Source organism: Gossypium hirsutum, chromosome A08 (assembly GCF_007990345.1).
Source record: "Gossypium hirsutum isolate 1008001.06 chromosome A08, Gossypium_hirsutum_v2.1, whole genome shotgun sequence".
NCBI lineage: Eukaryota > Viridiplantae > Streptophyta > Magnoliopsida > Malvales > Malvaceae > Gossypium > Gossypium hirsutum.
The window spans coordinates 79,394,805-79,411,862 of record NC_053431.1 but is presented as its reverse complement, the minus strand read 5'-3'; the positions used below and the strand labels follow the sequence as shown (position 1 = coordinate 79,411,862).

Here is a 17,058-nt window from a genome sequence, read left to right as displayed (position 1 = left end):
AGCAATTATCGATAAAGAAACTATAAATTAGTTTAAAATAGAATTGGTTAAACTTTATAATATATCTAAATGTATTCTAAAAAATCAACATTCTAAAACCAATGAAAACAAAGTTGCATTTAAACAAATTAAAAATCCAACTCCTTAAAAGAAATTAAAATTTAATTTAAATAATAAATACTAAAGTAAAAGTTATATAATAAAAGTAAAACAAAAGTAACAATGTTTCATACATCTAAAACACATAAAAGGATAGAAATTGGATTGTGTCATTGGCTAATCTTATACATATCCAAGTTGGTCGTCGCTAGAATATATGAACTGCAATTAATTACAAAGTTTCACTCGCAAAATACATGACTATGGTGTTATACATATGATCAAAAGCAGATAGAAGATTGAAATTTTATGTAAATATCTTAAAAATTAAAACAATAATTTGCGATTAAAGTTTAATTTAATATATATGTACACTAAAAATAGAGAAAATTAACAATAATGAACTATTATTGTTTAAAAATTGATGTGAAGAGATTAACATTTAATTATATTTAAGAAACCATAATTAAAATTTTGGAATATCTCTAAAATATAATATATAATAAATTTAAAAACAAAGGAAGAAAATCAACTTTCTTATTTTGTGTTTTGAACACTTCAATTTCCACTTTCTATCGAGTAATTTATTATTATTATTGTACACGACATCTATTAAATTAAATTGAAAAAAAGATAGACAGATTGGGGCTGGGGGTGAGCTGACTGCGCCAATAACAGGACAACTAAAAACAAATTTGTGCTACTACACCATAAATAAAAATTGTAAGCAATCGTTATTTCTACTCAACTCCCCAATAGTTTTGATTAAAATCCAGCTTTGGGGTTGCCTGAGGCAGCTGCTACAACTCCCATCCCACCACCACCTGCTGCTGTACCACCATCCTCACCTGTTTCCTTAAAAGCAACTCTGTCACCATTCATCTCTTGCACCAGTTCATCCATCTTCCGAAACTGATATGGCCATCTCGCATTGTAAAGGAACTGACGCAGATCAAACCTATTATCCTCCGGCGAATAACTCTGCAACACGGAATGCACCAAGATTACCAGGATTTTAATCGGGACCATAGATTATTGACGCCTTTTAATGTTTACATACCTCGGCATGATATGAAGGTGTCAATACAGTCATTTTGTGTCGGTTGATGGAATAGTATTTGAAGAAATGTTTTACTTTATCAGCCACCTCTGATGGAGTTAACGTTGCACCCCATTTATAGCAAAGGTTCTGCAACAAATAAAGACAGTACCCGAAAAACTGAGTATCTGCTACAGAGCAACTGATTTATGAATGTTTCAACTTGTAGTTTCTTCGAACCATGCCAACACTCGGATTTTAGATTTTCTTCATGCAGTTACTCCACAAGCTGGAATTAGAAATTTCAAGCTCACGGAAAATACATGGTCTATGGTATTTAGCCATTTTCAAGTAAACACAATAATTTGAAATAATATTCTAGAGATATAAAAGTATTCAAGTGGAAGTTGAGTCCACAAATATAAGATCTGAAGAGAAAAGGTCCCCTCCCATAGGAATTATACATGGCTATCTAGATATCTACAGACCAGAGAACATTGAATGAATGCTATCTAGAAGATAGAGTCTAGTAAATAAGCGTTACGAGTTCAATGATCAAACCTTGAACATTGATACTGGACCACACCGGAAAATTTTCCGCAGCCTCCCGTAGACTGATAGCTCCTCATATGTCATTCCCATGTCCACTTCATCCAGCTGTTTCATGCAGATAGAATTAAATTGCCCATATTTTAATTAAATTTTATGATAAAAAAACCGAACAGAAAAGAAAAACTTTTAAGAAATTTAATAAAATTATTAAGGCCCAGGGGAACAATACCTGGCTGTAGTTAGAACGAATGGGCTCCAGTTCAGCGGTGGGTGGAGCAGCTTCGATTTCTGCCAAGGATGAGTAACCAAGATGATTGGCAGCCCACCGCAAAAATGTCCGAAGGTCCTGTTTGCTAATACTACCAATTGGGTTTATATCTGCTGCACTGCAGTCATACTGTAAAAGTTATTAAACATTAATTCCAGTCAGATTTCTTTTTGTTGTTGCATATCCTGCAAGTGCAGAGAGTTGTTAGCTGAGCTAACTATTGGATAGAATCATATGAATAAAACATTAATTATATATACCTAAATATGAGGAGAAAGAAAAGAAAAAGGTAAAGTATAGACCTTAGTAAGGTAACCCCGTAAGGCTTCATCTACATTGGAGCTACCTAAAACAAGGTAAAACCCTTTTTTGTTGTGAACCCAGGGCAATAATGATGCTAACATAAAAGCTAGCACCATTCTAATTCGAGCTTGAATGTTCTGTAATCCCAAGTTCTCAACATTGGACCCCCCATCAACCTGCAAAACAGAAAATGATCATTTCAGTCACACATCTATATAAAAAGATTGACTAAATAGTTTTCGCTGACAATATATTTCAAGAAGAGAAATAAAAGACATTTCCAAGAGCTGATGATGGCAATAATCTTTATACTCTTATCGTTAATTTTGGTACTCGTGGACAGCATATATTAGCATTTTGCCTAAGATGCCATTGAACGGCTATGGTATCTGCTGGGACAGTTGACCCTCCGGAGGAAATTAGAAAATAACTAGTCATTGCAAAGCTAACCTTATAACGTGGTCTTTTTCCAGTAACAGTCTGAAACAAGGATAGCAGAGATGAAACAACACCATCTATGCAAACATCAAGATGCCATGAACCAATCTCATCTGCTAATACCTTAGCCCGTGTTTTCGTGGCTTCGGAACTGCAACAAAAGGACGTTCTTAAAATTATAATGTAAGATTTCTAGAATGTAAAGCTGCAATCAATCTGAAACAGAAAATATTTTCCTCAAACAGAAAGATCAACCTGAACCAAAAAGAATGGTCTTTAGGTGATATTTACTACTAACTAATATATATCCAATTCTCTAAAGAATTTGAAAAACCTTTTTAAGACACTTTTCTTGACAGCAAACATGTAGATGGAAGGGTTCTCCTTAATTTCTAGTAAAATCAATAATCGATCTGAAGAAAGAACATTGGGATGGCGGCGCAAAAAATTCTTCAAGGGCAACCATAAAGGGGACTTACTAGAACTATAGAAGTTAATAGCAATGATTCATACTGGATTAAGAAATTTTATTGTACAGTGTAATGCTGTTCTCCCTCTGTAGTGTTAATACTTAGTACCATATGTATTCTCAGTAGTCAGCTCAAGAAAGTCAAGCCTCACAACCAGCTTGAAGAAAGAATAGCTATGGATGTATGCTGTGACCTGACCTGTTTTCAGAACCCATGTAGACCGTATAGAATATACGTTTAGCAAATTCCTTGCTGTCAGCTGGAAACTTTCCATCAGTGTAATTCCCGATCCGCATTGCATCAGCTTTAACTTGTTCGTCTCCATTTGCAATTTCTGAAACACAGTATGTATGCGCAAAATTAATTATTAACAGAAAATATGATGCAGAAGACTCGTCAGTAAGGGTTTTAGTGACAGGAAAAGATTCTTGACGAATTGAAGTTCAAAACTCCAATAAAAAAGCAGAAACGAAGCAGTGCTACTTGGCAGCAGGATACAATGAAATCATAAATTAACCTTTGACAACAAGTTGGCACATGCATCCAACTATAGCAGCTACACAGGAACTGTCTGCGCCACCAGAAAGAGGAAGCAAAAAACCAGAAGCTCCACTTCTTCTTAAATAGTCCCATAGCCAACAGCCAGGACCAAATGCTATTTCTTCCTCAGGAGAATGGTACATGATCTTCAATTCATAACATAATGCAGTTAGGTAATAAACAATCACTAATACAGAGAAGCTTTTTATTTTCACAGCAATGTCTTCTGAGCAAGAACGAACCTTCTGTGGACTAGAAAGTAACATTTTCAGGTTAAAAGGTTTGCAAATATTGTAAGGTACAGTTACAGATGAGACTTTGGTTTTGCAACTTGCTTGTTCTTGAAAACTACTTATGGATCCTCTTAAACTAGCAACCTGTAGTTAACAAAGAAATGCAAAAATTTCAGTATAATTTTTCATATGCATAAGTATTGGAAAATGCGGCAAACCCTAACTTGCCACCAATTTGTATAAATAGAATCTTCTTGTTGTGACCATTAGGCATTAATAGTATTTTGTCTTCAATAATTGCCTTCATATTATTTATTTATTGGACTTCTTGTGGCAGAGATTCTCAAAATAGGAGATCATCATTTTCCCTTCTCTTTTATGCAAAAAAACCTTAACAAAAGGTAATACATTAATAGCATTCAAGCTTCAAGTAAGAATACTTTTCTAATACCCAACAAACATAAAAATATTGGAGTGCAAAGTTACAACATACCGCATCTAAATCTACTTGAGCAACCACAACCTCAACATCCTTCAAGGAGAACTGTGAGCCTTGAGCAACCACCTCTCCGTTCACAACAACACAGGAACACCCATCTGAAATAAATAAATTAGTGCTCAATAAACCAAACAATATTTTTGCACGAAAGACAACACATTTTCTAATGGTGCAGAAGCACCAAAGCAAGATTACTACTTAAATCATATTGCTAGTTAAATTTATGCTGGAACCTAGAGTAAAGTTACCATGAAATAAAGTGGGAAATAAAGCATGTTATTTACCATAATACAGCCGTGCACCATCACAGCCCTGGTGGTTACTGTACATGTAAACCCCTCCACGAGTATAAGTAGCACCTATAAAAGCACGAAGTCGAAGGTCTAGCTTTCTCAATTGATGGTGACTCCCACTGGCATTCAGGAAAACTTCAACCCCATTTAATGCAAGCTCGGTATGGGAGGATTAGGAGTAAAAAGCTCTTCACAAATTTCTGCCGCAACAGCTCTAACAAGGGATCAAATAGGTTCAAATATTAGTGTTTCATCAAGAACCCATGACAAACTTTCATATGACGAGCGATGTAACCTATTTGCATGTTAAGTTACATTTGCATCATTACATAGAGAAGACATGATCTTATGATGATCGATATTGGTTATGACATCATTATGAGCTAAGGCATAAAACTTAATGGAAACTAATAAGAGAAGAACCTGTAGTATTAAGCTTACGTGTCCAAAAACTGAATGTATCCGTAACCAAAAGGCACTAAGTTCTGTGATAAGGCCTCAGAAATTTCAGGTGGGATCTGAAATTCTACAAGCTGGTCCTTTTGCTTCCATGTGGTAAACCAGCGAAGCTCCCTGTAATTGCCATCATTTGCAAGCCACATCTTTGGTCTTATCATGACAATTTTCCGGTTAAAACACAAAACTTGACAATTATAACGCTCTGATCCTCTAATGATGGGCATTCCTATGCTGCACAATATGCCGTCCGTCCAATCACCAAGAAGTATTTCTTTCAAACACTCCCACCTGCAAACAAATAATCCCAACTGTCATTTCAGAGAAGCAAAATATTAGTTGTGTCATTCAAACAACCAAGCATTATCCAGAAAAAAAAAGAAAAAAAAAAGGGGGCACTTTCCTAAATAAAAAAACCAAATGTTTCAGTTTATACTGTAAATTTAGAAAAAAAAAAGAAGAAGCAAAAAACATACGCTGCATTCCATAAAGAAAAAACCAGTAATCACTACAATTCAATTCTAATAACCAACAAACGACTGATGACCCAAGTTTTAATAACCTCACAAAGCAAAGCAAAGCTCCAAGAATCTCTCTTCTTCTTTTTTTTGGGGGGGGGAGGGGAATAAAAAAAAAGGGAACTTACGCGTGATTGACTGTATCGAGTTCCAAGAAATGATCTTCACAGCCATAGCCAGTGATTTCAAGCTCGGGTCCGAGCCTGATGACAGCACCAACTTCTTTTGCCCTTGTTATGGAATCCTTAATGTGCTTCAAATTGCAATCAAAATCCATCGCCCATTGGTTCAAATTACAGGTGGCGACTTTCAGCAGTCTCATCTTTGAGGGAATCTCTTAAAAACAATTAAAACACCCAAAAATTAAAATCAGTTCACTCAAAATCACTTGCAAAGAGGAAGAAGAAGAAGAAGAAGAAGAAGAAGAAGAAGAAAGGGAGGCGGACGGGAAATACGAGGTGGGTGTTTCGATATGGGACAGAGAATTAGCGGCCTTGTATTTGGCGCATCAGATTCGGTTTTATACAGGACTTTTAAGAAAGGAAGACAGAGACTTTGAATTCAGGTTAACGGGTTCAAGGCTCCAGGATCCTTGGACGGGTTTAACTGCTGTTTTGGTTTTGACTTTTTTTAGTTTGACACGTACAATTACAAAGTGTCTTACTGTCTATGAAAACACGTCGTTTGACGCGTGTCAAATGGGATCCCCTTTTTTTTTTTTTGCTGCATTTTATTTATTTATTTTTCTTAATTTATTTATTTTTCCGAAGAAATTCTTATTTTTCTTTCCAATTTCCTATTGCAGGATTTGGGAACATAAATTTAGATTTATATTTTCAAATATTTTTATTTAAAAATCAAAATGCTTAAAATTCAAGATTTTAAATTAATTGAAATTTAGTATTTCAACAATTCAATTTTAGTTTTGAATTTCTAATTATTTTTAATCTTCAAAAAGGGTTTTTTACCTATATATTATAAAAATAAAAAAATTACTTAAATGGTATGTTAAATAAATTATGTTCCAAAATGGTACGTCCAAACAAGTGGAAGGTAGTGTATAGGCGGCATCACTCTAAAATATTGACACATTTGACTGAAAAAATTATTAAAAAATTGATAATGACAACTAAATAGGTGATACCTAAAGAAATACGGGTCAAATATGACCCGTATACGAACAAAACCTGACCTGCTGTTACAGATGGGACACGACAACTAAGCAGCACTGGTCATGCCTACTAGAGAGGCAGCACTGACTGGTCATGCTTACTAGAGAGGCGGCACACCTATAGCTTGTCAGTGATTGGACGAGTCGGATGGCATGCCCGTAAGTTGTGTTTTTGGGGACCATTATAAGATCCCCAATGTCCTAATTTTTGCTGGAAGAGAGAAGAAAATCTTTGAAGAAGAGAAGAAGAAGAAGGAGAGAGCGGGAAGGGGAAAAAGAAAGAAAAAAAGAGAAGCAAAATAGAGAGAGGAAAGGAGAAAGAGAAGGAAAAAAAATAGAAAAGGAAAAGAGACATTGTTGTTTAGGAAAGATTTGATGTTTAAAAGAATAGTAAATGATAATTTTTTTATTTAGTAAGTTTTTTTGTTATAAATAAATGTTAATTATTTTTATTTTTATTGTTGATTTAATTCGAATTTAATTTTTAATTTAATTTTTATAAGGTATTATTTAGTTAAAAAGAGCTATTAAGGTATATTTGTATTTATTTTATATTTTCATTCATTCATAAGTTATTTTTAATGTTTATTGAAGTAAAAAAGCCTATTTATGTTGTGTGTAAAGAATGTTTTATTTTTTATATAATTTATTTGTTATGTGTGTTTTAGGTTGATTAGATTTATTTTTTATGTAATTTATTTGGCATGTTATTTTGATTATTTTAATATAATTTTATTTTTATTTTTTATGTAGGTAAAAGATGAGACCATTGAGTTGGAATTTATGAGATAAATTAGGAATAATAGTTTACAAGTTCTAATTTTTTAAGATTTAATAATTGAGAATAAGAGTTTATGTTTTTAAATTTTATTTTATGTTTTTTATAAATATTATAAATGAAATTTCTTTCGAATCCTTCTATGCAAATTTTTTTTATTATATTTTTTGACAATAATTAAGTTGGCATGTTATTATATATATTATATTTTAAACTAATACATTTTACTTATTATCATTTTAAAATAATAATAAAAATATTCGTATTTATTATGTTGAGGTAGTTTATGTTATGTTTTTGTTATATATATATTTTTTATTGGCATATTATTTTTATTATTTTAATATAATTTTTTTGTTTTTTCTGTAGGTAAAAGATTAAACCATTGAGATGAAATTTGTGAATGAGACCATAGAGTTAGAGTTTGAGTTGGAATTTATAAGATGTATTTATTTTGTTAATGTAGTATAGCAAAAAATATGATGTGGACAAAACTATTTGGTATTTTTTGTAATTAAAAACAATATATAAAATTTAAGTATTTTGATAAATATTTAAAATGCATCAAACTTAGAAATTAATTACCGAAATTTGTTTTGAAATTGTAGATATCACAATGGGTTCATTGATTAAGAATGATGATCACATATCAAACACAATTAATAATATGGTAATATATTGTTATTTGTTAATCACGGGTTCCCTTAAATAAAGTTCTACGTCATTTACGGAACTAAATTATGTTATAATAACTATTTTCTGTAATTTAATAGTGTTAGGGCTCATACAGTGCATTAAAGGGTCAGGTGAATTGTTTAGGATATCCCCCAGATGAATGACTGATGCCATACTTGGAGTTAGCCAGATTCGGGTCAGTAGTATTGATCCAAACGTTTTATTTTGTGGTACGATTTAATATCCACATTGGTCGAGCGTTGGAGCCCGGAGACCTACACTTTTCATTTACCACTTGGGGAGTGCATTGTCACTTTGGAGGATGTTGCATTGTAACTTGGGCTCCCAATCTACGGAAGTGCCGTAACAGGCGTAAGTACGATAGCTGAGCCGATTTCCATTTGTTATAGCCTACTAGGAGTCTCGCCCAATGATGTTGAGTCCAAATTTACGGGTTTGAGATTTTTATGGCTGAAAGCCAATTTTGAACATTTATCAATTAATGCCACTGAGCAGGAGGTGATGTACGTAGCTCGAGCGTACATTATGCATATTATAGGGGGTGTAATGATGCTGGATGTAAACAACAACATGGTTCATTTGATGTATTTACCCCTATTAACTGATTTACAGAATATTCGCACGTATAGTTGGGGTTCCGAAGTTTTGGCTATGTTGTATCGTGAGCTTTGTCGAACGACAAAGCCTGATGCCGTAGATATAGGCGGATGCCTCATATTGCTGTAGTCATGGGCTCTTTATCGGATGCCATTCTTAGCATCGGTTAGGCACCAAGCATACATATTTCCACTAGTGAACAGGTGATAAAATTTAACTTGTTATAACAATTAATTGACATTTTTTTTCTAATGATACTATTCTAACATGTAATTTGCTTTCGTAGATAGAGTACCAATCTAGGTATCGGGAGGTTATATACTGTCCCAATATATTGTTTAATGATTGAACAACACGCCGGGGAAGGGGTAAGCTATTCCAATATTCGTAACATGTAATTACTTTTTATATCTTACTCAAACAATGTTAAATTTTAACCATGTTATTAATCGTGCAATTTATCTGGATGATGTATCGGAGACCAGAAATTGCGGCTGTTATACCCTCGTCTGTCCACATTCATTCTCACCTGTGGTGCATTAACGCATCAATTATCAATTTCCTGACGGTCGAGTGGTATAACGAGGATCGAGTACTCCGACAGTTTGGTTACATCCAGTATATTTCGACTTCGTCAATGCAGTTGGGGAAGATTTACGGGATTAACAAGAGAGGAAAACATGGAAATAATTGGGAGGTTGTGTACCAGAAATATATTGTAGTGTGGGATAATTGGATGGCGCGAAGACCTCAGATGGATATTTCTTTCAATTTGCAACCTTTGTTAGAGTACATAAATGGTACTCTAGTACGGAAAAACTATACGTACTTGGTGGGCAGTCGATTGTAGTCCCCCGCACATGTATCGGCTTGAGGCATACGAGCTAGAGCCAGAGCCCGAGCTAGAGCCCGAGTCCAAGCCCGAGCCCGAGCCTGAGCCTGAGCTAGAGCCTGAACCCGAACTGTCGCATACACATTCCTGGGAAAGTTCTTATCATCTGAAGTTGCAGGTCAATGACTATTTCCCAGGCTTGTCAGGACACGGATACCATTCTGGGTTTGATATCTTCAGTTTAGTACCACTGTAGTACAGCACTCCTCCCGGCTTGTATCCACCGCATTACTCCACTCCTCTTGGGTCGTTTCCATTGCAGTACAACTCTCCTTTCGGGGCATATGATTTGTCTTCCGTGTTTTGTACACCCCACCTACGACTGAAGAGGATGTTGATCGCTGCAATCACCCACAACGTGAACGCCAACCCTCGCAGAAATATACCCCTAGGACCACATCATCAAACCATCAATTTTAGGGGTTTCTTGCAATTTAAATATTATAAAGTTTGTACTTTTTTATTCTAAAAAAATATAAATCAAGAAAAAGATAATATTTGTATTTATTTAATTAGATTAATTGCAACATTAAAACTTGGAACAAACTTTGTAATATAAATTAAATACATTAAAACATTAAAACTTGGAACAAACTTTGTAATATAAATTAGGTACATTGGATTACATAAGCTCAATTCCTACCGATCGTGACGGTTATCCAATATGGTAGTTTCGCTGCGGGCATTTACTTTGATTATGATCAGCTAATTTGCATAATCCACAATGCTTACTGTCGAATTTCTCCTTAATGTCCATTTCATTATGGATTCTGGATGATTGCGGATGACCTTACAGATTCTTACGCAACCCTTTGTCTGGGACAAGCTTGAAAGTCGTCGGAGGCACCTTCCGCGTAGACAGGTCAAGCAGGACGAGAAACTCATTCTCCCAGACACGAAACATGCGCTCGAAGGTGTACATATCATCAATAAATTGTTCAACATTGAGCGAAACTTTAGTACACGTTGCTACGACATGCGCACATGGATAGTAAAGTGTTTGGAACCTCTTGCAATCGTACCGTTTATTTCAGAGATCAACTCCATATGACTTAGGTGATATACCAGGTCGACGACCGATGGTCTCCGTAACTCAAAACATTTCAGGACGTCGTGAATATACTTCTAAATTCATCGACCTTATTATCCGACGGTTTGCAACCATTGCATCCTTGACATTTTCGACAAACATGTGTCCCGCCTTCATTTTGTTGACTTGTTGCTAACCCATTCTTGGTATCAAGGTAGCTAACTTGTAGAATGTAGCCGAGAAGACAGATGAAATCGGAAGATGTGTTTCAACAACACAGAGTTGATCCCCTCTACCAAGTTTGTGGTCATATGACCATATCAAAAACCCTTGTTAAAACTTTGAGCCCCTTACCACGGCTTAATGGTACCCAACCATTATCGAAAAGAGGTGTTTGTTTGAAATTTTATGTCACTCTCAAGTCGAGTCATTCTTTGGTAGAAAATGTATGACTCTAGCTCGTGTGCTGCATATGTATTAAGAAAAGATAAGTTACATTATTGTCCTAAAACATTAAGACTTATATTAAAAAGATAAGGTTATCATTTACCTATTCTCACAACTTGTCTTCACCAGTCTGCATTCTTATAATCTCGATAGAAGTTAACCACGATGTGACGGATGCCGTAAATGGATCTCCATGGCACACCGGAATGCCTAATGGCGACAATTAATCCTTTCCCTTTATTGGAGATGAAGCAAATATTATTGTTGCTAATAACATACCTCTGTAGGATGGTAATGAAGAATTTCCACGATTTCATGTTCTCATTATCTACGATGGCAAATGCTATTGAGAGCACGTTCTTGTTCTCGTCTTGACCAACCGCAAGAAGAAGAATTTGTGTCTATTTTTCATATAGCCAGGTCACATCTACTTGCGCAAATGGCTTGCAGTAACTTGGATCAAACGTCCAAAACATCCGATAGAAAATTCTTTTTCCCTGTTGTAGTTGGTCATCTGGGCCGTAATAAGGTCGTATCTGTAACTCAATGACAGTCCCCGGTACGTATTCACGCATAGCGGCTATCCATCCCTGTAGCTCATTGTACGACGTATCAAAATCCCCATACAATTGCTTCATTACCATCTGTTTAGCTATTCACGCTTTTCGGTATGATACTCGATATTGGAATCGTGCTTGCATTTCGGTAATCAGTATCGAAACTTTAGTGGTCAGCATGTCCTTCACAATTGGCATGATACACGTACAGATAGTTTTTGAATTAATTTTTTGATGATCTTTTGTTGTACGTGTTGATGTACATGTGTGAGGCCCAACAAATTTTCGTATCTTCCACATCTGCGACTTTTGATTAAATACAGCTCGTACCTGCTAATTGCAGCCTTCCTCCAACTCCCAACACTCCCTAATATATAATGTCGATTTAAACACTGTGACTTTGTAGTCCACTGATATATTCATGTTATACCGCTTAATGATAAATACGCAATTTTCCTTATTTTTGAGTCTCTAGCCTATGAACAACTCCTCAGGATCGGAATCTACGGCCAGCCAGTGAGCATATAATATTTTAGGGTACTTCAAGAACTCGGCTACGTGTGCCGTGTCGAGGTCTATGAGCGACATGTGTGGCCTAGGATTATTGTGTATCATAGTACATCGAATCTGGTTCCCGACTGAAGATGCGTTAATCTTTTCATCTTCATTCACGTCTTCGTCGTCAATATCATATCACGTGATCACAAGGATCACTACTATAGTATCCATCATAACCAACCACATCAATATCAGGTGCAACATTAAAATCGATATGATACTGCGTATAGTCGATTCACTATCAACGTACGATATTGGAGCCACCATACACGAATCTTAAGCTTCATGTTCTTCACCTAATGCAGTGAGATCTTCAGTTGACTCCACACCAGCTAACTCAGCAAATAACTGAATCGGTGTATTTTGATCACTTCGATTCCCACAATAAATAGCCATTATTGTCTCCACATATTTATCGTCTACAAGTTCCATTTCGATAAATTTGATGGGATCTGTCGAAATTGAAAACTTGTAGAAAAGTTTTGAGATCCTTCTCCCACAATGTCTAACAATTTTTGCGCTAATCCTTTCCTTCATATCATCGAACGAGACATTTGTATTAAATCTCATTTGTTGGCGACATTCAAATATACATCCAACGGTTGTTGTCAAGATTATTCCATCGAAATAAACGCATATGAAAAACTGATTATCCATCTTCAATACTCAATCTGTTAAAAAAATAAACAAAAATTCTCAAAACAATTTCAAACAATATAAAAATACTTATATAAAAAATTTAATGAATAAAAAGAGACTAAAGTTATATCAATATGTAATTTTTTCATTCATAAGCTCAGACTTTTTCAATTCTCATTTTGTATATGAACAACATTTATCTTTACATTTAACCACTTAAATTCAGTTCTACATTTTCTTCCATCTCCAATCTTGTATCTTCCTTTGGGAAATTCTCTATATTAAATTCTGAATTCTCTTCAAATTCATCTTTTATAATCCAATTTAGAAATTCTTCAAGATCTTCTTCCTCTTCAATCTTTATAACAGGTATTGAATTTAGAAATTCTTTTGGTAATTTCCTAACAACTAATTTATCCATCCATGGTATGTCAAACACATTTTGCTTCCCAATCAACTTTCGTGAACCTACACTTCGTCTCGCTATTTTCCTTGCTCCATAAGAGATTATAAACTTCACGAAGTATATAGCTAGGTTCCAATAGGTTCGTGGTACCAATGTCTTCTAAAGTTGGTCTAAAATGATTTGATGCTCCCGTTCTATTAATGTCCCTCTAAGAGTTAAGTATTGCACTTTTTTCTTTCTAATCAGTTCATGACCATTCCATAACACTTCTTGCATCTTTTGATTTACGGTAATAAGGTGTTGAACAATATCTTATTCTGGTTTCATTCTGTAATCTTGCAATTCTCTCATCATCTTATCAACTTTCTCCTTTTGTGCTGAAGTTATTATCTCATCAGGTAATATCAAATTTATTGCCATTTCTAAAAATATCTATGACATAAATATTTTCAGTATTTATCTATTTTTTCTATTGTTATCACTAATTAACAATTACTTTATAATAGTTACTAATATAAAAACTTTCAAATATATTAAAAAAATTTAAAAACATAACATTCATAACCCGACAAATCATAATAAACTTTAGACAAATAATTAATCTAAACACAAAACTTACTAATAAATCACAATAAACAAAATAACTTTAAAACAAAACATAAAAATAACATTAAACAAACTATATAATACTAACAAAATAACATTTTCTTATCATAATCTATTCTATTTGAAATAACAATAAAAATAAAAATATCATTTCTTTCTTCTCTTCTTCCTTATGTTCTGCTATTTTTTTAACATATACTTATATTGAGCTGGATGGGGTGGGGGGAAATGGTACTGGTGCCTCCTATCAGATAGGGGTCACCATTGCCGCCTATCAGATAGGCACCATACCCCTTTCGTATAAAGTACCTTCTCTATATCATTCTAAACAAAGTAGTGCTGCTTATCAATTAGGCACCACTATTAAAATATTATTTTTTTAGTCAAATGTGTCAATATTTTAGAGTGGTGCCACCAATGCGCCACCCTCCACTTGTTTGAATGTGCCATTTTGGTACATAATTTATTTAACATACCATTTAAGTAAAAAAAATTATTTTTATAATATATAGGTAAGAAGGGGCGCAATCTTTCAAGTTGATTCTAAAAGAATATGAAATATGTTCAGGACAGTGTGTTAATTATGAAAAGTCAACAGTGTTCTTCAGTTCAAATACACAAGATGGGGTTAAAACATCAGCCTCAAGCATCCTAAGGGTACGAAGATCAACAGATCCAGAACGACATTTAGGGCTTCCGAATTTGCTGGGGAGGAAGAAAAGATCGTTTTTCCAAGCTTTGAAAGATAGATTTAAACAAAGTATCGATAATTGGAGTATAAGACATCTTTCACAAGGAGGAAAATAAATCTCCATTAAAGCCATTCTACAATCTATCCCGACTTACACAATGGCTTGTTTTTTACTCCCTAAATCCTTGTGTACTGAGCTAGAGGGAATTATAGCTAAATTCTAGTGGCAAAGAGGTTGAAATAAAAAAGGCATTCATTGGTGCGTTTGGAAAGAATTATGTTCGCTAAAAGAAGACGGTGGACTTAGTTTTCGTGATCTTGCAAAATTTAACATTGCGCTGTTAGCAAAACAAGGTTGGCGTCTTGTTAATTTTCCAGATTCATTATTAGTGCGTGTTTTAAAAGCAAAATATTATCAATACAGAATTTTATAAAGCTCGGTTAGGGAATTTACCTTCACTTACCTGGAGAAGCGTTTGGGCAGCACGAGGTCTCTTGGAGAAAGGCTTATCCTAGAGGGTTGGAACAGGTGATAAAATTTCAGTATTGGGAGATTTGTAGATATCAGAAAATGAAACAAATCATTTGCAACATCATGGAAATCAAGAAAATATCAAGTTATATTCAAATATAATAGAAACTAACAATAGAAGTTGGAATACATATGTTGTAATGGCTACCTTTCAACCAAAAATTGCGAGGAAAATTTTGCAGATTCCACTCGCAGAGCTAGCACACGAGGACTTCCAAGTTTGGAGGAGGGAGATGTCAGGGGAATTCTCGGTAAGGAGTGCCTATAAACTATTACAAGAGACTAGCGAAGATCCTAGCAATATTAATTTACAGACCGAAACTAATAACTTTTACAGAAAATTGTGGAAGCTACACATCCCTTCAAAGGTTACATTAACAATATGGAGAATATCTTGGAATTTCATTCCTTCATTAGTCAACCTCAAGCAGAAGAAAGCAGTAGCTAATGCCCTTTGCCCTCGATGTCGACAAAACGAGGAAGATAGTTATCATATTTTCAGCAGTGTCCTATGACAAGAGAGGTTTGGAATCATTTAAAGCTCTCATGGGTACTTAATTGTAATCACCAGAATATATGGGAATGGCTTACCTAGGTCTTTAGCAAAGGAACGACTGAACAAATTCGTTATTTTTGCTGCGGCCTTTGGCTAGTTTGGTTCAATAGAAATCGGTTAATATATGATAAAATAAATGTATCAGAGAGGGACATTGCGAAACAAACTTACAATTATATTTCTGAGTTGAACGGGATAAAAGAGAAGAGACTTATCATTCAGTCTAATGGAAGCGCTGTACAGGAAAGGAGAAGATCATGAGTCACAATTTACTTTGACGCGGCCTTTGACCAACAAGCCTTCAGATCGGCATTAGGACTGTTTGTACGAGACAAGGAAGGACGAATTCTCGCATCAAAAACGACCATCCACTCCGAAATTGCAAATCCATTTGTAGCAGAAGCGCATGCAAGGTTACAAGCAGTCAAGTTAGGGTTATTAATGGGTTTAAACAAACTGGAAATTGTGGGAGATTCAAAGACAGTAATTAAAAAATACCAAAACACAGAGATAGACAAATCGAGCATCGGTGCGATCATCAGAGATATTCAACATAAGAAAGGAAAATTTCAAGAGATAAAGTTCCATTTCATACCCAACATGGAAAATTTTTATGCTCATGCTCTAGCAAAAGAAGCGCTGAAGAGAGGAGTTAGCCATTACCTAGTAGGAGGGCTTCCAGATTTTGATCGTCAAGCATCGGAGGAGAGGAGACCAAGAGAACCAGATTGAAAGAAAATGAAGGTGCAGGACCGTTTGAAAAGGTAGTAGGAAATAAATTGCTTCCTTTGGAAACTGCTACAGTCATAATGCTGGAGAGGATGTGAAACGACAACACACTAAAGACCCAGTTGGCGATTTGACTGGATAAGATACTGTTAGGTTTCCTGTTTTGATTTTATTTTTAAGATTCATGGACCAATTTTTTATTAGGCCGGCTTTGCTATATGTGCAGGCTTGGAATTTTAGTAGGGCTTCTATTATGGACTTAGCCCAGTTCTGTTTGATAGTTTATTTATTAATAAAACTCTAGTCAAATCTTTTAGTAAAAAAAATTTGACGATTTCATTTCTTTTTTTTTTTAATAAAAGAAGATGTTAAGCATCCAAATTACAATCAACTTCTTCTAATACACTTGTGACCTAACCTATCTTCTTGCAGTAGAAATTCAATCATAGAAGGTGGTAAGGGAAA

At 34.8% G+C, this 17,058-nt stretch overlaps 1 protein-coding gene and 1 long non-coding RNA gene across 4 annotated transcripts; both read right to left on the bottom strand.

Annotated features, from left to right (window-relative positions):
- Positions 1-620: 620 nt before the first annotated feature.
- LOC107946869 (glutamine-dependent NAD(+) synthetase) lies at positions 621-6,217 on the bottom strand. Its single transcript, XM_016881366.2, is given in 14 exon segments — positions 621-1,080; positions 1,160-1,288; positions 1,700-1,795; positions 1,920-2,087; positions 2,261-2,437; positions 2,712-2,850; positions 3,368-3,503; positions 3,687-3,855; positions 3,952-4,086; positions 4,436-4,539; positions 4,726-4,902; positions 4,905-4,948; positions 5,176-5,481; positions 5,837-6,217. Coding segments are annotated over 14 exon segments (2,190 nt in total). The 5' UTR covers positions 6,031-6,217; the 3' UTR covers positions 621-864.
- A 3,245-nt stretch (positions 6,218-9,462) lies between these two features.
- On the bottom strand, positions 9,463-16,738 carry LOC107946861 (uncharacterized). 3 transcript variants are annotated; one of them, XR_005899533.1, is made up of 6 exons: positions 16,036-16,737; positions 15,900-15,957; positions 15,457-15,817; positions 15,231-15,288; positions 11,423-13,105; positions 9,463-11,338 (listed from the first exon to the last, which is right to left on the bottom strand). It is a non-coding gene; the product is annotated as an uncharacterized lncRNA (long non-coding RNA). The 3 variants fall into 3 exon arrangements; XR_001697019.2 differs by having other exon boundaries at positions 9,496-11,338; positions 11,423-15,288; positions 16,036-16,235; positions 16,528-16,738; XR_001697016.2 differs by having other exon boundaries at positions 9,474-11,338; positions 11,423-15,288; positions 16,036-16,738.
- Positions 16,739-17,058: the final 320 nt, after the last annotated feature.